The sequence below is a fragment of the Miniopterus schreibersii genome (genome assembly GCF_964146895.1).
Source record: "Miniopterus schreibersii genome assembly, chromosome: 2".
NCBI classification, from domain to species: domain Eukaryota; kingdom Metazoa; phylum Chordata; class Mammalia; order Chiroptera; family Miniopteridae; genus Miniopterus; species Miniopterus schreibersii.
This window is the reverse complement of record NC_138102.1, coordinates 140,897,143-140,920,787: the sequence shown is the minus strand read 5'-3', so window position 1 is coordinate 140,920,787 and position 23,645 is coordinate 140,897,143. Positions and strand designations below refer to the sequence as shown.

At 49.5% G+C, this 23,645-nt stretch overlaps 1 protein-coding gene across 2 annotated transcripts; it reads right to left on the bottom strand.

Moving 5' to 3' along the window:
- Positions 1-9,656: 9,656 nt before the first annotated feature.
- KRT72 (keratin 72) lies at positions 9,657-22,488 on the bottom strand (the record flags this gene model as incomplete). Of its 2 annotated transcripts, XM_081126415.1 has the most annotated exons (9): positions 9,657-10,213; positions 10,944-10,978; positions 11,619-11,839; positions 13,376-13,501; positions 13,796-13,960; positions 14,535-14,630; positions 14,994-15,054; positions 20,286-20,500; positions 22,036-22,488. In XM_081126415.1, 9 exons carry the CDS (start codon positions 22,486-22,488, stop codon positions 10,023-10,025), a joined length of 1,563 nt encoding a protein of 520 aa, XP_080982541.1. In that variant the 3' UTR covers positions 9,657-10,022. The 2 variants fall into 2 exon arrangements, with proteins under 2 accessions (XP_080982541.1, XP_080982542.1); XM_081126416.1 differs by lacking the exon at positions 13,376-13,501.
- Positions 22,489-23,645: the final 1,157 nt, after the last annotated feature.

Here is a 23,645-nt window from a genome sequence, read left to right as displayed (position 1 = left end):
GGCAGGAAAGAAGGAGTTGTCAGAGTTGGAGAAGAACAGTCACCGACAGATAGAGAACACTGATGGGACACCCGGGCGCTGGCTCCTTTTATCCTGTTGAGCCCTGGACACCGGAAAAGGGCGTCTCTCCACTGTATCCTTTCCTCCTGCTAAAGGGCCAGGGGCCGTGGGCAATTTGTGGAACAGTGATCGCCAAGCCCTTTGCAGCAACAAAGTACCTCTGATAGCGAGAGGAATATGCTGCCCTTGCAGACTGGAGGGTCTAACTGGGCTTTTATCTGAGCTCTTAATTAAGGACCTAGAGAGTTATCCCCTCCAGAGATCTCCTACCTTCACTTTTCCAGCGCTGCCTCCTTCTAGCTTATCTATCAGCAAGGAGGCTTTATCCAAAACCCCAGGTTCCTCCCTAGAGGCCCCATCTCCCTATTATCTCGTCTTATAGAGGAGCTGGGGTGTTCATGCTGGAGAAGTGGACACTTGAAAAGGACATGATGGATGTCTTCAAAGATCTAGACCCAAGATTCAAAGGCTGCTCTCTGAGTCACTCTAAGGACCACAGCTGTCCAGCAATGGGACAGATGCCAGGAAGTCAGTGGAGATGACTGGGGTGCTGTTTGGGGCTTTCTGTACTGGGCAGGGCCTAGGTAGTGGTGACCTTGATGTTACCTTTTCGGCAGTGAGAACCTTTTCAGGTAGCTGGCGGTTACTGCAGCTGAATTTTTTCTCCTGGACAAGGTGATCTGTTCCATCCTAGGAGGTCAGACCATGGAGCAGCCTCAGGAGCTGGGATGTGAGCTCTTCTATCCCTGGGGATAGCATCTGCCCCCACACCCCCTGGGAAAACACTCTGCCCAATGACCAAGACCCTGAGGCTCCCTCCTGGGTTCAGAGTGGGCTGTTCTGCCAATTTCCTGATCACTCCAAGAAGCCACTCAATCTTGGAACAGAAGAGACCAGCCCATTATAGCTCAGGTAGTTGTGGGAAGGTGGAGGGAGGGGTAAAAAATGTTTAAAAATTATTCCAAAATCAAGCAGCTGGTAGCTGCCCTAACACAGGACTCTGATCACTTCTATAACTAAAATGAGGAGCCTTGGCCCATTTGGATCAGCCAGAGGTAGTAGACAACTGCTCCACTGCTGGGGAGGGAAAGGGGGAGAGTGAGCTGGGCAGCAAGATGCACATAGGCTTGGCTGCCTTGGAGGGTTTTCCTTCCTCGTGTTCTCTCAGCCCAGAGGCAGCAGTGGAAGCTCCTTCTCCAGGGACCCTGCCTCCCAGCCTCCCTGGCAGGGCCTAGCCCTAGGGCATGAGAGGGCATAACTGAAGTGAGCTCTTGTGCTTTTCTAAACCAGGTTGTGTGTGAGCGCTGATGTCCCAAACATCAACAAATGATGACGGGAGTGAGTCCCTTGACTGGGGAGGACTAACATATGGCCCAGACCCCAGGGAGCCTGAAGACCAATGAGAGGACTCCACACAGAGAACTTAATCCTGGGTCAAAGCTCCAGGATAACTGAAAAGCACCTTGGACAGGGGTTAGAGGTGTGCTGGGAGGAGGAACTATTGTGATTGGGATTTTAGGGGCCTCCAGAACGCCAGGTTTATACCCCCAACTGCACTCATCACAGGGCCGGCTCAGAGCAGGCACTCCCAGGCAGCGGGGACTGAAGTACGACCTGCAGCAGTAGGAGTAATGGTGGCAGCAATAAAGCCAGTTGTGGTCATAGTGACAGTAGTAACAAGAGTCAATGTTGATTTCTCACTTTGCACCTGCCAGATGTGCCCAGAATGCGCTGAGCCCACCCACTTTCCAAAGTGATGGGCTGGGGAGACCCAGGACTGGGGCTAGGGTCCCTGCGCCTTTCTGTGCGCATTCCACACACGCTCAATGAGTGCCTCTCTGTGCCGGTCCTTTGCTGGCAGTTGGCAAGTAAGGGTCCAGTGACAGTGATAATGACGGTGGCAGTGGTAGTTGTGAAGCAGAAGGAGGGGGTTTCCAGACAACAGTGTTGTGACTGCGGCCACACACAGGTGCCTGCCCCTCCCAGCTGGTTCCTAGAGAATATAATTGCAGGGAATTTTCTTTGGCCTACACAGTAAGATCTCTGACAGTCCCAATTTTCACCTTGTTGGCTACCCTTTAATTAGTCATGACACTCCACACCCCAGTCTTTGAGTCCACTGGACTAATGAGTGTCCCAAGGCCTGAAGAGATTGGTTTATGCAGTAAATATTAAATTGGGTGCCTACTGTGTGGACTACTCAGAGCTGGACCCTGAGGGAGACATCTAAGACCTTCTCCTTCCCCTCCAAAAATTGAAGTTGAACTAGAGGAGATAAAATTTAAGCCCATGAGAGTTGTTTTGCCGTTGTGATTGTTGTAGTTTAACTCCACATGCCTATACTCAATAATGCTTAAACGAGTGACTCAGATGAGCAGTTGTTATTAAAATTCTGATTCTTTTTAAAAATCAGAATAAAATACTTTGGGCTCTGTGAGGTGGAGATTGAGAACCACAAGGCAGACCAGACTGGGCAGGTGCACAGTGCGTCCGAGAGGCAGTGAGCGGCCCAGTGGACTGGAAGGGAAGGTTTAACTCGGGGAGCAGAGTATATGGGAGAAAGATGGTGGCTGAGACAGTTCCCTCCTCCCTGCAGACAGTGTGGAGTCATACGAGGTTTGGGAGGGGAAGAAACATCACTGAGCCAGTGCTTTAGGTTAAAGAACAAGCTCTGTGTTACACAAGGGGAGCTGTGAGAGACAGGACCTCAAAAGGCCCCCAAAGGAGCCGAGTCTATTTGTGCCATGATTTCCTGCCGTCTTAGTTAAGTATATTCCTGGGGATGGGGGGAGTGTAAAATCCCTTTCCTCAGAGCATACTACACTGGAGGGAAATAGAAATCAGTGCCATGAATAACCCGAAGTGGACATGTCCAAAGCCTTGTCTGCTTGGTTGGAGAATGGATCCTAAGGCCCTTTCTCTCTAGCCCATTGGTTTTTTGACTACTCTCGGGCATAGTCGAGGGAACCAGCATTCTGTAGATCAAGGTAATTAATGGAAAGAGGAAAAAGCTTGAAGGATTTCTGAGCTAACTTTGGGGTGACAAGATTTGGGGATAAACTGCGGTACTTTAGAATTAGAAAAGACTTGGAACTGAGTTATCTGATCATTTGAAAATGATTTCAGTGTGGAAACCTAATGCTATCTGCCTGTCTGAAGCAGTTTGAAAGGGGCCTGTTTTTCCACCCTTGTCCAAAGTTAGCTGTCTCAAACAATAGATTCATCTGCTCTTCTCCCATTCCATCCCCTCCCCTCCCTTCTCAACACCCTTCACTTTCCTAGCATGAAATTCTCTGGATCCTGGCATGTTGAGTCCCATGGCAAATGGGATATGTACCCAAGTGTTAGGGCAGAGCCCATGGCTACAGTCTGGGGCCCTACATTGACCAACTGTCCCAGTTTCCCAGGACTGGTGGCTTGTCCAGTGCCACAATCTGGACAGTTCTGGAAAACCTGGGCGGTCAATCACCCTAACACCACCCACTGTATCGCCAAGTACAGAGTATGAGACTCCCCAGTAGTTTGTAGGGGTCATTGAAGTTACATCTCTCCAGGTATGTGTAACTTAATATTCAAGCAATTCACTGGTCTCTCCCCATCCCTACTAGTCCCTCTTCCCCCTGCCCCACCCCTACACACGTTAACACGAATCCTCCATATTATTAAGAAAACAGGTAGCAATCACATCAATTTAAATTCAGTTTCACTCTCACTTATCAAACGCAGGAGCTGTGCTGGGTGAAACCCCAGACAGACAGTAGAGGACATTGTGCATGAGCCTCTGCTTGTTCGAACGTATCAGAGGATGTTTAGTGACCTGCCACCTGGCGGTGGTTCCCTCACACAGCTAGTCATAGAACTTTCTAGCAGCATTCCTTGGCGTCTCTCCACAAACACCTCTCTGAGTCTAGGCCTTCCTGTCAACTCCTCAGCATTAGCGTCTCCTCCCTTCCATCTGCCGCCACCTCGTTCAGGAGGGGCATGTCCCCTCCTTCCTGCCTCAAGAGAGGAGTTTGACAGCTGTGTAACCCAGCGGCTGCAGGGCCCTAGGGCACCTTTGTGCCGGTGGCAAAGATGCAGCCCTTAGCCTGAGTGCAGAGCTGAATTGCAGGCCCCACTCGCCCCTCACTGCAGGGCCCTCGGGACAGTCTGGGTGGCTGGCCTGAATCTCAAGGATAGGCTCACTTTATACCGGTGAGCTGGAGCCTTTGGCCAGACTCCTACTGCTCTCAAGGGGCGGGCCATCAGTCTACTGGCTCCCCCACCCCCAAGCTCTCCCCTACTCCTCCAGGGCTGACTGAGCTCTGTCACCCTGGGTCTTTTCCTCTCTGAGCCCTGGGGAAAATGGTGGTCCCCCATCTCCCCCCTCTGTCCACCCTGGGCTCTGTCCACTAATAACTGCCCTGCCCTGCATCCCTCTGACTTAGGAACCTGCAGACTCTTTTTCATTTTTCCCAGCCTGAGCGTCCTTTTGTAGACAGCACATCCTGGCCTGTGTCTCATGGCCTAAGCTCTCCTCCCCCCCATCCCCACCCTCACCCCCACCCTGGCTTCTTAGGCTTTATGACTGGACAGATCCCTAGTCCTTCAGCGTCAATCAAGCAGTCTTTAGTTCCCTTGCTTTCCTCGTTTTTTAAAAGACAAGTTCTCTGGGCTTTTTTCAACCCCTACCCCCACCATCTGCCTCGTCACCAGCTGGCGCTTTTCCTTAAGCTCGAATGCACAGAGGTATGTCGGACAAGCACGGTCTTGTTCTCAGAAGGACACGTTTTCTTCCATTTGCTTGTTTCAAAATACTACCAGGCCTCCATTTCTGGGTTATTTCATCCAATTCCTTACCTCAGACCCTGCCACCTCCAACCACTTCTGGAAGAAGCTTGTAAGGTATGCTCTGACCCCCCAAGCCCCTTTGTTGTATGATTCTTTCTTTTCTTTTCTTTTCTTTTCTTTTTTTTTAAAAGAGAACAGAGAGGCTGGGGAAATGCCTTAATCTTTTGATCGTGACTGTGAAGTCTGACGCTTTATCCGCCTCTTCCTTTACCCATTTCCAAAGCAAACAAGCGGGCTGCGCAGCAGGTGGCAATTAAGCCAGTCACCACTAATGACAGGCTCTCTATCTCCCATCAGCGCGCTGTCCCAACAGGAGCGAGAGGGTCACCCCCGCGCGGGCGTGGGGAACGGCCATCGCTCCTTCCTGTGCCCGAGTTATAACTGAGCCTGCTGGGCCCCGTGGACAGGGTTCTGAGGGGACAAACACCCAGGCAGAGCAGAAGCACTAAAAGGGCCCGATGGCCGCAGGCAAGGTAAAAACTGGGAAGGGAAAATGTAAAGTAGGACGTCAAAAAATAAAGATAAAAAAACAACTGAGCATTTTAGGAAAAGGGAACTAGGAAGGACTGGGTCAGTGAGGAGGGGTGGGTTTGTCCCGAGGGGAGGCTAAGCTGCGGGGGGGGGGGGGGGGGGGGGGGATGAGCCCAGAGGCTGGGGGCGGGGGCTTGAACTGAGCCCTCAGCAGTTCTAGCCCAGCCCATGAGGGAGGGAGGAGCTACCTGCAGATCGCAAGGGGCCTCCCCACCGCTGGGCCAGGGCCCTAAGCACCACCCTCCGGGATGAGCGCCTGCCAGGGATGAACAGGCTCGGGCGGATCTCAGCCCTGGCCCCTGAGGCTGCAGGCAGAGCGTGAGCTCCTCCATCCTGAGTTGACACCACAGCCCCGTCCCTTTGAAAAGTTCTGGCCACCTTCTCTGTAGAGAAGGAGGCCTGCAGACCAAGTCCCCATCTCTACAGTGTCATGGGGCCCCTACTGAGGCAAGTGGGACTTACCGCCTGACTACAAGATGTGACATACAGCTGTCAGTTCAGAAGACTGGTTGTGAGCCCCGGCAGTGTGTCTCCGTGGTTGAGTGTCGACCCAGGAACCAGGAGATCACAGTTCAATTCCCAGTCAAGGCACATGCTGGGGTTGTGGGCTCGGTCCCCAGTGGGAGCATGCAGGAGGCAGCCAATCGATGATGTTTCTCTCTCATCAATGTTTCTGTCTCTCCTTCTCCCTTCCTCTCTCTCTAAATATCAATAAAAACATATTAAAAAAAAAAAAAAAGAAGACTGGTTGTGAAATGAACCTGAAGATCAGGGAGTGGGGGAGAGTGGTCCACACTAGTGTGTAGGTGTGAGGCAGTGGACACAGGGACTGGAGCACACTGGTGAACATGGGAAGGAAAAGAAACAGCGGGGCAGCATGGAGCAAGGAGGGGTGCTGCATGCTACCAGTAGACATGGGGGCTGCGTGGGCTGAGGAAAATGCGATGGGGGAAGAGCTGCTGGCCTGGGATTGGAATCGAGCAGGAAACTGGCCTGGCAGGGGGCCCTCAGGTGTAGATATGGAGTGATCATTTATTGAGAGCTTGCTTGGTACATTTTAACTCATTTCATCCTCACACCAATCCAGCGAGGAAAATACTCTTATTTTTCCCACTGTACAAATGAGGAAACACAGGAGCAGGGTGACTGAGTCACTCAAGTCATGGTTACTAGTGGAAAAATAAATGAACCAACAATGGGATTCAGACTCTTGACTGCCTGAGTGCAAAGTGTGTTTCCTTACACAGGGTGACTTTGTGTCCCTTTCACCTCCTCCAGGAAGCCTTCCCAGATCGTCAGTGTTCAGCTCTGATCCCTTCCTTCCTCTGTAACCCCTTGGCTGTGCCTTGCCAGTGTCTCCATACCTGGATTATATGGGGAGAGAGAGAGACAGAGACAGAGAGAGACAGAGAGAGAAAGTTCAGAGCCCTCCCACCCTAATACAGCCAGGCAGGAGTTTGCACATAGTGCAGGTGGGGCTGGGGGGCTATTAATGAGGGATGAGGGCTCTCATTCCCAGGGCCTCCGGATCAACACCTAGATCAACATTTTCAGGCTCCTGTTGAGGAAGAGCTGTCTGAAGTCCCCGAGTTTTGACTAGAGGTGAGGAGGTTCAGATGGCACCAGCACCACCACCACCACCCGCCTCCTGGGCCACTTGCCTGAGGGGTCAGAGAGGAGAGGGAGGGGAGGCAAGAGCCAGGTCCTGGGCAATACGGAAGCTGAGACTAGCCTGGGCATGCTTGGGAGAGAACCAGCTTCTCCCCAGCTGGCAGCTCGGCGGTGGGCCCAGAGCCTGCCCAAGATCATCCACCACCTTCTCTTTTGTGGGGAAGTCTCCTGGGCCGCACAGATAGAAGGTGCAGTGCCTGGGACTGATGGCAGAGGGCAGTGTTTGCACAAAATACAGACACCAAGGAGTTATTTTACTTGCTTGGAAATAAGCAGTTGGTGCCTGGATGGGAATATGCGCCTATGAACAGACCTGGTACCCTCTGCCCTGCGCCCAGCCCATCTCAGCCAGGTATCTGGGCACAGTCCTGCTGTGAATCAACTGGTTGCGAACGAGTACTCGGCTGGCAAACACAGAAGGCTTCACAAACACGCATTAATAACGATTATTATGATAACTAACATCTATGGGCTACAAACTGTATTCCAGGTACTGTATTTCTTCCATCATCCCTTTTCACATTCCCAACTCTCCCCTAAGGTTAGAACTTTGATAGGTAATGAGGTGCAGTGGCTGGAAACGTGGACTGTGGAATTGGACTGGGGTTCAACTCCCAACTCCGCCATTTACTAACCATGTAGCGTTGGGTGGGTCAGTTAAGCCCTCCGAGCCTCAGTATCCTCATCAGTGGGATATGAATTATTACAATAGCAATAATCCCTATCAGGTTATTGGGAGAGCGCACTGAGTTGCCAGACATAAAGTGCTTAGAAGAATTAGTGCTGAGGACAGTGACTGGCATATTGGAAGCACTCAGTAAGGACCACCTTGTATCAATCCTGTTTTACAAGGACAGAATCCTGCACGAGGTCACATCTAGTCATTAGAAGAGCTGGAATTTGGAGCCAGGTGTATGGCTGCTCAGTCAGTGTGCTAGACCCAGGGGGCCACTTGCCTGAGATGGTACTGCCTTATGCATCTCAAAACTGTCCCAGCTTGGTTGATAAATTAGATAAATTGCACATACATTGATGCAGAGAAAACACAAATTTTTTTAACCCTAACATGTTTTATCATGCACATGCCAAATCATTAGGACATGTGTATACCGTGAACTCTTTCTCCCCAGTGAAGGTAAACTAGACTAAGACACACATTCCTGCGTGTCTTAAATCATAATTGCAAAGGTCCATGGGCATGAAAGTCCTGCCTGCTTGGAGAAAGACTGGAGTGTAAGGACAGGGAACGATGTGGGAGAAGGGGTCATGGGCACCTTGAATGTCACTCTCATCTATTATTTATTCCTGTGTTAGCTGCACCAGACTGTGCACCAGACTTGAGAGGGGGTAGGGTGAAGGGACAGGCATGAGTGCCACTAACATGACACCAGGAAAAGAAATCACAGAGTGTGACACAGTTGAGAACATTGAGAACGGTGTTGTGGGTATGCAGGGCAATGAACTTAGTGATCCAAACCTCTATTTGCTCCTCCATAAAGTGAAGGGACGGGAGAGCTGTGGGCCATCAGCTCTAATGTTCCTTCTCATTTAATGCTTGATGACTTAATAGAGCCCCCCTGGAGGGAGCAGGAAATGTGTGAACTCAGGATGTGGCATTTCAGCCCGGCCACAAAGGATGAGCAGGCTTTCACTAAATGGGACATGATTCCTGCAATTGAAAAATCATAATTGCAAAGGTCCATGGGCATGAAAGTCCTGCCTGCTTGGAGAAAGACTGGAGTATAAAGACAGGTAACGATGTGGGAGAAGGGGTCATGGGCACCTTGAATGTCACTCTCATTCTTGGAAGGCAGGCTCACCCCTAAGGATTCTGCTCCTTAGCACCTTGCTCAAGTCAACTGTGCAAACTGACTCTGAGAAAACAAACACTGTGGCAGAAACACACACATACTTAAAAGAGCACCCTTCTTACCGCACTTAGTGTTTCTTCAGAGCAGTTATCACTACTGACAGTGTATTATTTATTCCTGTGTTAGGTGCTTATTTTTACTGTCCCCACCAGACTGTCAGCTCTCTGAGGACAAGGTCTGCACCCATGTGTTTACTGCGGCTTTCCCACGGCCTGGCACTGCCTGGCTCACTAAGGATTTGTTCAGTGAGCCACTATTATGTGTACATAATAGATACAGACACAGCCATACACATACATACACGCAGGCCTCAAACTTCAGGGTAGAAAGAATTGGCATGAAGAAGAAAGCAGGGCCACTGTGGGGGAGCAGGCCAGGTGGAAACCGGATCGAGAAGCCAGGCCAAGGCTCGAATGCTGACAGTCCTGGCATGACTTGATGCCTTGCTCCTAGGAGTGTGAGCATCTCTGCGACAAGGCTGACAATGCCCCTCTCACAGGGCCAGTGTGTGGAATAGGGGCCCCAGAACACGGGAGCCCTGAGTCTGCCCAGAGGTGTGTCAGAAACAAACCTCAGCCATTTACTAGGAGCAGCTCTCGCCCTGTGCCTACCGGGCCTGAACCAGACAGCAAAGGTCACAGGTCCCTGCAGATGTTGGCATCCTGGGCAATAGATTGACACTGAGAATCAAATGGCATTGAGTGTTTATTGCAGGGGAAGCAGAGAACTGGACCCAACCCCAACCAGAGGACAAAGAGCCCCTTGGTGGTGAAAGCCCAAGAAAGGCACATGGGACAGAGAGGCTGGCATCTAGTCACAAGGAAGCACCTGAATATGTGTCTTGTCTCTACATTTGGGGCAGTGACCCAGGGAGAGGTGGTCCAGGAGGAGGTCACTGGGGGCCCCCAATGACTGGACTTCCTACACAGGAGTGTCAGCCAGCTGAGGACAACAGGGAGAGGGGAGGGGACTGGGATTGCAGTTACAGGGGCAGCACTCCCTGACTTGGAAAGGGGCCCTAAGGAGGAGAGATGGAGAGGCTCTGCAGCTTTCTGCCCTTCATCTGGAGGCCTTCTTTTTGGTTGCACAGCTGCTGCCCGAGGCTTTGCTGAGGGGATCCTTGAACTCACTGCCACAGCTGCCCTTGGTCTTGAGGTCCGCCCCAGGTTTGTAGCTGTAACTGCTGGAGGCGCCGAAGCCCACGCTGAAGCCAGCCCCTCCTGCCGCAGCTCCGGTGTTGCTGATGACAGCTGGAATGGGCAAGAGAAGACCCCAGCCCGGTCATCCTGGCCACTCCCTTAGTTCTCTCCCCTGTGGTGGCTTCACAGAGAGACAGATTCTCTCTGCTGTGCATTTTTAGTTTACTCTGAGCTTTTCATCAGCACTGGTCATTTCTGATGCACTTGGCCCATGTCTTCGGCCTTTTCCTGTTAGTCTGTGTCACTCTGTCACCGTCTGGCTTTAAGCTTCTGCAGGCTCTATCCGTGGATTTGCCACTGGAAGGGCCACATGAAGAGAGGCCTTCGTGGAGGCCTGGGCTGCTGGAGTGTCCCTGCCTGTCCTAGACAGCACCTCCCCTCATTCTCTCTAGCTTTTCAATCTGGAGGAGGGGATTTCAGCTCTTTTTCATCATTTTCCTTTCAGGTTTCCCTCAATAACCTCCTGCTGTCATTCAGGGCCTTTACTTGGGTCTGGCCTCAGCAGGAGCAGAATGTAGCCATTAAGCCTTATGCTTACGACAGACTCAGTTGTACACTACTGAGGATGATGATTTTCGACAGGTTATTCTTTGTATTTCATGACATTGTCTTTCTCCCTCCATTGCTTCTTCTTGGTCACTAAAGCCAGCTCCCCTTTTGTGCCCCTAAGTCTGCCCTGAACCCACTCCAGTATTCTGCTTTCTCTTTGGTGTCATGGAATTAGGGGAACTCAGACTTGTGGTAGTTGAGCAAGGGCAGGATGGGTCCTGCAGGTACTTACAGATGCTCACGGAATTTGGATATTCACCAGACATCCTGAAGAGAGAAGAAAAAGAGACAAAGCCTTCGTAAACCATCACCCCATTGATCTAGGGAGCCCCCTGTGAATGAGCCTCTCTTTTCAGAATATCCTGCCTGCCACCCCATCCCAGCCTCTTTCCTTCCCATACACCCCAGTGGGACCTCTTAAGAGATGGAGAACCAGGATGAGAAATCTGTTACAAGGAGGCAAAGTGGTTTGGGGATTATCTCATGTGTAAGAAATTATGCCTCCGCATCCCTCTAGTTATGCCCTTGGTCTTAGACAACTTAGAGGAATGAGCTCACATTCTCACCGGGCCCCAACTTTGCCAGAGAGACCTTGAAAGTACATGACTCTTGGAGGCCTTCCTGCCCCTCCGCACCCACTCTTAAGAAAGCATCACGAAGGGCCAAGTGATGCTGTTTCTCAAACAATGCTGACATTAGTACTTCCTCTGCTACCACCTCTGTGGGATTATTTATAACTCATTTCTTCTTGCTGTCTAATTTTGGTCCTTCCTACTGCACCATGTCAAAGCCCATTTTCTATAAGGTTTTACCTCAGTAGGACCTGAACAAAACCAAACTGTATGCTTTCAATCTGTCTACTAATGGGAAGCGATAACTGGTCCAGACAAAAGATATCTGGGCTCACCGGCACTCCTCGCCCTCCAGCAGCTTGCGGTAGGTGGCGATCTCCACGTCCAGGGCCAGCTTTGTGCTCATGAGCTCCTGGTACTCCCTCAGCATGCGGGCCAGCTCCTCCTTGGCCTGGTGCAGGGCAGCCTCCAGCTCATCCAGCTTGGCCCGGGCATCCTTCAGGGCACAGTCACCCCTCTGCTCAGCATCAGCGATGGCTGTCTCCAGGTTGGAGCACTGAGGGGCAAACGAATTCAGTGCTTTGAGTCAGAGCCTAGTTCTGAGATACTGCTCAGACAACCTCTCCTCTCTGGGTCCTGATGGATGGTAAATGCTTTGAGGTCCTCCTGGTTCCTCCAGTTTTGGACATCACTAGAGGAGAATCTGTCCTTCCCCCACACTGGGCACTTTGAGCCCTAACTCATGCCCTGGCACCTGAAGGTGGAGCGTCCCTACCCTGGGACAGAGGAGGAGAAGAGCCCTGAGAAGGTGGGCACCTGGGCATGTGGCCCCTGCCCTCTCCTTCCTGGTCTGTATCATGGGCTATAAGATTCTAAGACCAATCCTGACAAGTCTTTGAGCAGCCGACTTTAACTTTGTCTCACAGTGTAAAGGTTGTCTTGGGAGATCCTATAAATCATGAAAAAAATAATCAGGGACTAATAAAGTTCCTATTAATAAAATGTCTGTCCAATAAGCCTGCCACACTGAGAGTCTGGCCTCCAAAGTTTCGCAGAGAATCATGCTACACAGCAACAGCCTTAGAAGATAACTGGCAGGTTTTACAAGCCGACAAACATCTGCTGTTGGGTGGAAACATAACTTGCAGGAGGAAGCTGCAGGTGGGGCTCTGTGGCGCCCATGTGAAAGCTGGGGGAGGTGAGGGTGGTAGGGGAGGGGAGCTTCCTAAGCTATTTAGTCTCACGTGTGTGTTCTGGTCACTTGGCTAAGGTTTTGGTGGGATCTAAGTGTCTGGTTTCTCTTTCAGGTATGTCCCTTTCCTCTGGAGTTCCTGAGGCCACATGGAATTCTAGACTATTGTCCAGCTGGTGTCACCCCTCTCTGTCAGGTAGACCCCCAGCCATGCAAACACCCATGGCTTTGGGGGTGAGCGGCTCACAACCTCAGCCGAGACACCTAGGACCCAGCTGCCTGAACAAAGAAAACCGTGTCCCATCCTTGGAACAGGGAGCAGAGCCCTGGGCCAAGGCTAGGGTAGGAGGCTCTTTCTTCCCTAATCTTCTCTAAAATCCACTGCCCAGCCCTCTTTCCTCCAGCAGATTCATCACGTGAAACCTCCCAATGCCTCCCTTTTACCTACTGCATTGGGTCTAACCTCACTGCCCAGCTTTGAAGGCGCCCATAATTCAGCCCTTTCTACCCAGCACTGTCCTGCTCTCTGCCACCCCACCCATCTGGGCCATGGACCTCCTGCTCGGGGTCTATGCTTCTCCTCCCTGCACACATGCCATGCACGTGCCTGCTCATGTCCACTGCTCCTGCTGGCTCCCTCACCAGGCCCCTTCCCTCTCCTTTCTGCCTGTCATCCCAGTGTAATCCCACCTCCTGCAGGCAGCTCCAGCCCCTCAGGCTCCTACAGCACTTAGGGGGCGTGCCACACACTGGGTGGAAGTTTTGTCCTTCCATACCTGCTCAGACTGTCCTCTCCTGATGAATTACAAATGCCTGAAAGAGGGGCCCTTTTCCATATTTGGTCCCATATGGATTGATGCTCAATAAACCATGCTAGCTGACTCATTGCATAGAGCCCACCTGCTTCTTCACACTCCCTATCTCTGAACGGATCCTCTGGATCAGCCGGTTGAGCTCTGAGATCTCAGCCTTGGTGAGGTTGAGGTCATCCCCATGCTGGCCCGCTGTGACCTGCAGCTCCTGGATCTGAGGTTGGGGGACAAGAGAAGAAGAGCACAGGACAGTTGAGCATCCACTTCTTAAGGGTGTTTAACATGGACGGGGAGGGCCATATGCTGTTCACATTATCCAAGCAGTGTAGACACAATCAAAGGAGGGAGGAGGGGAGAGAGATGACAAGGCCCAACTCTAAGACGAAGGAGATCTCCATTCAGCCTAAATACGCATACAAACACATACATGCAAACACAAGCACATACATGCATACATGGTGAGAGGGCAGTAGTCACTGGGCCTCGGCACACCTGGCATGCAGCTCACCTTGCTCTGGTACAGGGCCTCAGCCTCGGCCTTGCTCTTCAGAGCGATCTCCTCATACTGGGCACGGACCTCATCGATGATACTGTCCAAGTTCAGATCCCGGTTGTTGTCCATGGACAGGATGACAGATGTGTCACTGATATGGGACTGGATCTGAGCAATCTCCTGGGGGACAGTTAGGGGAGTGGAGCCAGTTAGAGGATCCCCCTGAGGGGAGCATGTCTCCTGATCCTCCCTGGTAAAACCCTCACTGTCCCTTTCTGCCCTTCCCTAGCAGAGCCCAACAGTGCCAGTGCCTGCTGGGTGTTAAGATGCACGCATTGGGTTTTCAGCCCATGTGGGACCACCCTCTCCTCCGTGCACTCAGGACTGCTGCCACCCCATCCTGCACTCTCTGCAGCAACAGCCACCCTTCCCCCATACAATCAAGTCTAAAGTTCTTAAGTGGCACTCAGAGACCTCTAGGGAGTTGTCAATGACCTTTGCTTCTCTAGGCCCCTCATGCTTTAGCACAGCTCACATCTCTGAGACTGTGGATTCCTGGAGGACAGGAATAATTTCTTCTTCATCATGGTTTCCTCAAAGCCCACCTCATCGCTCAGCACATAAGTAGAGCCTCAGCTGCACTAAGTTGAAAGGCTTCTCTGCCAGCCTTCAGTACACAAAAGCATCTGGGTCAAGGCCCAAAAACCACTTGTAAGAGGGGTATACCATGCAAGGAGGTCAGTGAGGTCCTTACCCCTTCATAGAGGCACTTGAAAAATTTGATCTCATCTGTCAAGGAGTCCACCTTGGCCTGGAGTTCAACCTTGTTCATGTAGGCGGCATCCACGTCCTGGGGAACACAGTGAGCGCCAGCTGCCCTCCCTCCTTCTCCCCCTCCCTGCCTCTTTCCTTTCCTCCCTCCCCCCTCCCTGCCACAAGAAGCCTCAGGTTCCCTCCTCTCTCCACCCCTTACCCCCATGCTTCACAGGGAGGTCCCATCCCTGAGAGCAAACCAACTAATGGGCAGTGCCGTGGTGGACCAGAAGTGTGGGTTTCAAACTGCCAGATTCTGGGAGAAGCATGCAAGGGACTTGGAGAGAAGAGCAGGAAAACTGGAATCTCAGACCCTGCCCAAGGGACTAAGGGTCCGTTTCCTGAGCCAAGTGCTCAGGGAGCCCTCCAGGCTTTCTCCAGCCCTTCCTGATCCCCTTACCTTCTTGAGCATCACAAACTCATTCTCAGCAGTTGTGCGTCTGTTAATCTCCACCTCATACCTTCAGGGAGCAAGAGAAAGGAGAGAGGATGGTCACTGGGATAATTCAGTTCTGCAAATGCTCACTTAGCAGTTAGTGACCACCTCTGTGCCGAGAGCTGCAGGGCAGTGGTCTACAAACCGGAGCCATGTACCCCTGGGCATATACAGTCTTCCTCAAGGGAATGTGACAAGGGCAGGTTTAAAGGAATAATTTTCCAGCTCCTTAGTTCATATGCAGACTGCCCTAAAATGGATCTGCCTGGGAATTCATCTGTGAGGGAGCCATCAGGCAGGTTCCACTGCCCACCTCCCTCTCACAGCTGCCCTCTCCCTGAGACGGCAGAAAGGCGCACCCCTCCTCCACCTGCCGTCTCAGTGCTGGGCACTAGCCCAGCGTGCAAAACCTTGCAGGCACCAAACAAAACACTATGCGGCCTTCGAGCTGTATGTTATACCCGTTTCCCATTCATATGCCTGTCCAGGTGAACAAGGTCACGGAAACAGGTGTTTGGATGGGGTGAGATGTTCTTAATACAGATATATTGTGGATTAGGGCGGTAAGAGTATTGATTGTTTCGCCTCACTATCCCCTCCCTTGCTATTGTCAAAGAATGTATTACAGGACATTTGTAAGAACAAACAACACAGACACTGGAAAGAAGTAATTAATGCTAGAAAATGGATTTTTTCATACACTTTAACATGAACACATCTTTTCAGCTTTTACTCCTTCCTAAGGCATATAGCTGACTGCCAAGAAAAAAAAAAGAAAAAAAAAGCCTTGTTGGGTGGCTGGAGTAGTGCATGTTAGTGAATGGGACCAGAACATTTTCTGAAAGCTGCCAGATTTTTCTAGTTATACTGCATAAAACACAGAAAACAAATTTTATGATTTATCTCAGAGTCCATGTGTGTTATTCAAAAGATAATTAAAAACTTTTTTATCACATTATATTATGAAATAGTTGCTTCTATTACAATCAATCTTTATCTCATATTATCTTAGAAAAAGTTCAGCCTTATCTTCCTCTTACTAAGAGAAATAAAAGCACATGCTAGTTGCGGACTGACTGGCTTTCAGCAGTGTACATCTTCCTATTTCATAAAATACATGGGAAAACTTTGGTCATTATGGCTACCAAAATTAAAGACATTCATTTGCTATAAATGATTTTTTGTTATTTACTTATAGAAACCAAACACCAGAGTTCAATGCACACATACATTGATAAAGAAAAATAGTGCATTCTGTAGTACTATTGACTTTATAAACAGCTTATAATTTGCAAAACACATTACAATCCATAATTAAAAGTTAAACCATGAGAAAGCATATATTGATTCATCTTGTTTTAGAACATAAATAATTAGTTAATAAAATAATAATTACATTATTTCTAATAATAATAATTATAAATCTACATCATTTAAACCTTGAATTCTTTCAATAATCTACTTACAAGATGTACTTCTTAGCCATTTGCTGGATGGATTTTTATAATAGTCCCCAAAATGCATATTTATATTTTTATTTGAATTTGGAAATTAAATCAGACTTTTTCTGAGAAAAAGCAACTCCTCTTTCTCTGGCTTAACAAGGAAAGCTGGCTTTCCAATTAAGCTAGATGGCAGATATTTTCTCTAAACTGAATGAGCTCAATCTGCAGCTCTAAAGTGTTGGAAAGTGTGTGTGTGGGAAGGGGGTACACATTATAAAAAGTGAAATAAAACATTATTTTTTTAAATTAGCAAAGATGTATTGAATACTAACAGTGTTTTCATGTTCCCAGTCCTTTCTGGTCTATTGAATTAAACACAATGCCCTGAGGAACAGAGTGTGTCGTGTAAACAGTGATCATTTGATTGTTCTTGGTAAAACTGTGATTTTGAAAAACTTCCCAGAAATTTGGAAGGTAAATGACTTTATTGACTAGGAAACAAATCCTTTTTACAGGTCAGGTGTTTTTCCATTTTTGTTCTCAACAAAAATAAAGAAGGAACTGAGATGTCAGCTGAGAGCTGAGAGCCTGTTTAAAAAGACTCTTTAGTAATGAGTCAGACTGTGATTTTGACACCCAACCATTGAATGTGGGTACTTCGCAGGCACTGAGGATAAATCAATGAACTAAACAAACATCCCAGCCTTCATGGACCGCAAGAGAAAAACAATAACTATAACAAGTGAGTAAATTAGATAGCATGTTGGAAAATAAGTATTATAGAAGAAAAAAAGCAGAAAAACTAGAAAGGCATTCAAAGAACTGAGTAACACTGCTCTTGCAAAACTCCTCCCATTAAAATCTATTTGAATGAGCAGTTTCCTAGCACTTAAGAATGAAAAAATATAGGACTAGAATCCTGTCTAATTCTAGCAAGAATCACTATCCATACCTGAATAGCTAAGCTACCTGGGGAGAAAAAAAAAATCTTCCCTGTTCAACTCATTAAGAAATTATTTCCAAAATTATTTTTTACTTTTTGATGTTTAATGTTTATTTAACAAAATTAGTAATACATCTTGTTGTTTGTATAACTCAACCCAGAATAATCGTTAGATGTTTAAAAATATATGATCACAAGAAAATTTCCAAAATTTCAAGTAGCATGCAGATTTTGTGGGTGAACAAGAGACTTTGAGACATAAAATACATTACATTGGAACAAAATCATGTGGGGAAAGTGGCATGAAAACTGGAGTTCAAATGAGGAAAGGATCAAGGTAAAATTTGTAATTTTTAAAGCAGAGCTTGTTCACATTAACTTTTTTGTATTTACAATAAGTTTATTTTTTTCTAATCTTGAGATAAAAGGTTTTCCATGAAATACTCTGTGATTATTTATCTGCCTCACTGATTATCAAATGTGATATAAATAGTCAAATATACTGAATGAAGAATCAGAGGCAGTAATATCATAGAAAAGGACTTTCTGTGGTGTTCTATTAAATTTTTAGGTAAATGATGGTGGGTATTAAACTGCCATAACACCTAGATCCAAGTGGACACATTTCAATGAGTTCATGTAGCCCTTATCATTGTAAATGGCAATATACATAACATACTGGAAATTATGTCCTTTGCAATGACTTAAATTTATGATAAAAAAATTTGTCAACCTTTTTAGATTATGAGGAGATTTTTTTAAACTGTGAATACTTAAAAATTATTTTAGCCCGGCCAGTCATGGCTCAGCGGTTGAGCATCGACCTAGGATCCAGGAGATCACGGTTCAGTTCCTGGTCAGGGCACAGGCCCAGGCTGTGGGCTCGATCCCAGGTCGGGGGGGCGGGGGCAGGAGGCAGCCGATCAATGACTCTCTCATCATTGACGTTTCTATCTCTTTCTCTCTCCTTCTCCCTTCCTCTCTCTGAAATCAATAAAGATATATTTTTTAAAAGATAAAATTAATAAGTAAAATAAAAATTATTTTAGAGTGTCTATGAGAAAAATTTTGACCACTGCCAGAGTAAACAGTGGTGCTTAAGACACACACTGCCTGTCCTCTAGAATTTGGTAGTTTTTTTCTTTTTTATTGACTTAGAGAGAGAAAACATCAATTAGTTGTCCCACTTATTTATGCATTCATTAGTTGATTATTGCATGTGCCCTGGCTGGGGATCAAACCTACAACCTTGGTGTATTGGAATGATGCTCTAACTAAATGAGCTACCCAGCCAGGGCCTAGAATTTCATAGTTTTACAGGAAGGTCAGTACACTGAAAATTCTAACACAAAGATGGCTTATGGTTAGGATCTTTAATGATATATCATAAGAGAGGTACCAAAAAAGTGGCTAAGAACCCACAGGTGACAAAGATAATGATACAATTAATTTTAAAATAATAATAATAATAATAAATGCAGTTGATATTTTTTTTACCCCTTACTACAGGCTAAACATCACACTAAAGTCTTCACATACATTATTTCATTTAATAGCCACAACCTCCCTATAAAGTAGGTTCTATTATTATTTCTCCATTTTATAAATGAGGCAAAGACTTGCCTGAGGTTATAAAGTTAGTTCATAATGAAATTAAGATCCAAATCCAAGACTTCTGACATCAAGGGAAAATGCCTTAATACATTACTATCTGGCTGTTCCCTCTGAATAGCTCTTGTAGGCAGCAAGGCAGGTATCAGTATCTGATTTTCAGAGGTATTAAAACTGAACTTCACAGAGGATCAAGGGACTCACCCATGGTCACTCGACTACTGAGTGGTAATTCGGAATACCTGGTCTTTCCACTCCGAAAGACTCAGAGCAAGCACAGTCCTTGGATGCCTCTGACTGGACATCTGGGCTATGCCAGGAAGCCCTCTCTTCTCCCCAGAATTCTGCTCGAATCTCCATGGGGCTCCAATATTCCCATCTTACTTTCATTCAATCTCAGTTCACACTGAGTCCATTTCCACTGGCTAGGAGCTGTCTGACAGTGTTCTTTTAGCCTGTCCTCACAATCTGTGTGCTTCCAGAGGTCAGGGACCATGTCCCCTCCTCCCTCAGGATCTCCATGCAGGGCTCAGGCCAGAGCTCTGCTTTGGTGGGGGTGAGGGGAGTAGGCAGGGTGGGGGGACTTCAAAATAGGGATGAACAGGCAGATCAAACGTGGAACAAGAGAAATTGCCCCGCTCTGACCATCACCACCCCTTGAATTGTGGCAGAGTCACCTACCCAGAAATCCTAGCACCTGGAAGCAAACCACCCAAATATCAGATGACACTGAGCTCAAATGTGTCACTCTGTCCTCATTGGCACAACTTGGGAGGAGAGGGGGAATCTCTGGTTCCAAGTACATTCCCAATTATTCTCTTTGATGGTGGCATTCGGCAGTGCAGATATGCCTTATCATGAAAAAGTTTTAAAACCTCATTTTTGCTTAGCTTTAAGATTTGCTCCAAGATTGGTGGAGTGTCTCATGTTCTGGGAACTTCCACAGAAAACCTCACCCTGGAGGAGCTACGAAGCACGTAGGTTGTCCATCTGGTTTTGAGACAATTCTCTTCCTCCCACTCCTCCATTTCCAATATTAAAAATTAAGCATAGCACTTCCTAGGCAATTTGGAGCACCATTTGGGGTAGCTCTTTTCTTTCCTAGGCCTCATTTTGTCAATCTCTCTCCCTCCCCTCAGGAAAGGAAATTGCAATGGGATCAGCAAAAGATCTCAGAAGGCAAAAATCCTGGCTCCAAATGGAAGCCTCATCTGTAATCGAGACCCTCAGGGGCGTATTCTTTGCCTTTCCTCTCACCTGTTCTTGTAGTCCTCCACCAGGTCCTGCATGTTCCTCAGCTCCGAGTCCAGCCTCACCCTGTCCCCCGACAGCGTCTCCAGCTGCTTGCGCAGGGTGCTGATGTAGCCCTCATACACGGGCTCCAGGTTCTTCCTGCAGTTGTTCACGTCCAGCTGCTGCAGGAGGCTCCATTTGGTCTCCAGCACCTGGTTCTGCTGCTCCAGGAACCGCACCTGGAACCCAAAGGTGGTCATAACCCAGAATCCCCATGCTGTTGCCTCTCAAGAGTGGGGAAAGGGCCCCGGAAATCAGAAGCAGTCATCCTGGGGCGGGAGTGGGGCAGGAAAGAGCAAGGCTCATTAGAGAGCACATTCGGTGAGGGGGACATGCCTATCTGGGTCTCCAGGACCAGAAACAAGATCCAATCTAAAAGAAATCGGAAAGTGGGCTTGAACGATGCTGTGACTGGCCCCGTGGGTTATCTTGTGATTGAGGGAGCTTCTTTTGCTATAAATGCTGGTGTTTTCAGAGTGAAGGAAAATGGGAAGCAGTGAGGGGGGGATGGCATTGGAAAGCCACTCTGGCGGTTAGCAAGTTCTTTCTCATGTGCAGCCTAAATGGCTGTTGGTGGGCTTGTTTCTTTGGTTTTCAAAGTGGGTTATCACATCTTTACAAGCTTCCTTCCTACTTGACCAAGGGTTTCACATTTTTGGACTAAATAAACTCAGGCACTCTGCTCCTCAGCAGCATTCCTCTTCCCACCCATCTCTTTGGCATGAGGGAGAGGCGGAAATATGCAGGGAAGATCAGGCTGACACGGGGGAAGAAACGACGCCTGTCCTTTCTTCTACTCCTGTCTTCTCCCGCCCAACCACTCCCTTCCCCTTCCCGAGCACCTCGGTGAGGGACACAGTCTATTGCTGTCTGATCTATCACTGGGCCATGGTTCGTAGCCTCCTTCTGTCTTAGTTTCCACATGATAACAGAATCACGGGGTGCACGTTGGTAAACAAGAACCACTTGGGACAGCACCAGGCACAGAGGAAACTGTATTATGTCCCCTGTCACTCATGATCTAGACTTTCTGCCCCAGGTGGAGAGAAGAAAAGCCCATTCTCTTTCTCCTCCCCATTCATCGGGGTCACTACCTCAGAATCTCCAGAGATATCTTCCCTGTCACCCCAATCCCTGGGTACCCTCCACACATATACCACCACACACACATGTAACTTCACATGCCCTCCTAAACCTTCTCCCTCAGGCTCACCCTTCAATTTTCTGGACCTTTCCCAACACCTCCTCTAAAAACCACCCTGGCTTACAACTTCGTCCCACTTCCTACCCTCCAAGTCCTTCCCCATTCACCAAGCATCATGTCCTGTAGCACCCGCCCGCCTGGGTCCCACCAGTGTCCCTGTCCTGGATGTGTCCCCCACCTCCTTGTCTGACATTGAGAGGCCTCGGAGGGCCCATGCCACGCATCTCCTGCCCCAGACACCAGCCCCCTTCCCAGGGTCTCCTGCAAAGAAAGAAGGAAGCCCTGGTTTAGGGGAGTGTGTGCCTGGCACTGCTCTAAGCACCCGGTACACATCCAACTCGCCTCCCTACAACCCTCCTGGGTAAGGGCCACTCTTGTGCCTCTTTCACAGATAAGGAAAGGGAGGCAGGAAGGGTAAGTGACTCCCCCACCTTCCTACACAGCCGTCCGCGGCAAAGGGAGCCCCCGCGCTCAGCCGTCACCAGCACCGGGCCACGCTCCGGGACCCACCTTGTCGATGAAGGAGGCGAACTTGTTGTTCAGCGCCTTGATCTGCTCCCGCTCCTGGACGCGCACTTTCTGGATCTTGGGGTCCAGCTCCACGTTGAGGGGGGCCAGGAGGCTCTTGTTGACGGTGACCTGAGGGATGCCTCCTGGCGGGCACACGGACGGACACGCGGGGCCCAGCCCGGCGCTGCCGAAGACGGTGCCCACGAAGCCCCCCAGGCGGCCGCCGGTGCCCGCGCAGTGGCCCAGCGCGAAGGCGCCGCCGCGGGCCGAGGCGCTCAGGGCCAGGCGCCGGCCGCCGCCCAGGCTGAAGAGGCTCCTGCTGCCGAAGGCGGCGCCCTTGACGCCCGCCCGGAACGAGGCCGAGCTGCTGCTGACCCTGCCCGAGATGATGGCTGAGCAGCCGCTGAAGCCCAGGCGCTCCCCGCCGGGGAAAGGGAGCAGCTGTCGGCTCATGGTCGCGAGGATTGGCTGCGGGGCGAGGCTGCGATGCGGGGCGAGGATGCGGGGCGAGGCTGCGGGGCGAGGCTGCGATGAGGGGCGAGGATGCGGGGCGAGGATGCGGGGCGAGGATGCGCTGCGGGCCGGGCGCGGGGCGCGAGGCAGGAGCGGGAGCGGAGGGCGCTGGGCCGCCTGCCCGGGCTCGCCCCTTAAATAGCGCGGGCCTGGCCGGCTGGAGTCAGCCTAATTTGCGGGTCTGAAACATCATTTAGGCCACCTGGGGGCCTCTTGGGTTCTTCATTTAGGAAATTACCACCCCCTCGCTGAGATTTTTGTCTCTTCCTCCCCTAAGTCCCCATAAATCCCCTATAAAGTGGCCCAGACCCCTGCATTTGCTTTGCTCACCTCCTGCATTATAATAATTTGGCTGCCTTATCTCCACTCGCTGCCCTCCAATTACTGGGGTTATCGCTGCCCAGGTCTCCTGGGGAAGCTGCCAGCGGGTCTGGCCGCTCTGGGTGGGAGGGGAAGAGAGAAGCTCCGGGAAGCAGATGTCCCGGCTGGTTTTGCTCCAGGACATGACCCGGGTCAAGGATATTCCGGAGAATCATCCTTAGCCTGCCCCCTGCCGCTTCCTTTGGCTTCTGAATGAGCACGGCTGGGTCCTGAGCACTGGAAGGCAGTCCGGGGAGTTGAAGCTTCTGGCCTGTCTGCAAGGAACTCTCAGTCTGTTGGGGGAGGCAGGGCACAGTGACAGGCTTAAAGTCACTGAGAGCCCTGGTCACAAGTGCAGGGAGTGACTTGGGGCTGAAATGTTTCCAGAAAAGCATTTCTGGAATAAGAGCAGGGAGATACTATCTGGGACAGTGGGGAGATGTCCTGGGAGATGGCGTGGGGAAGCTCTAGGAAGGTGGTCTTTCCTGAAGGTATTTTTCGGGGGGGGGTTCTCTAATAACAGAAGAGGAATATTCATCTAACCCAAGGAGCCTCTGGTCAGGACATTTCCTGCCCTGGCATCTCTGATTTTGGATCAATATGTGACAAACTATTAGGAAGAAGGCCAAGAAGGGTTGAGGAAGACTCTTCTGATCTGAAGTTAAGAACCAGATTCTAGAGCTTCATTCCATATAAGCACAGGAGTATCCTTCTTTGATCGAACTCAACTTCCTTTT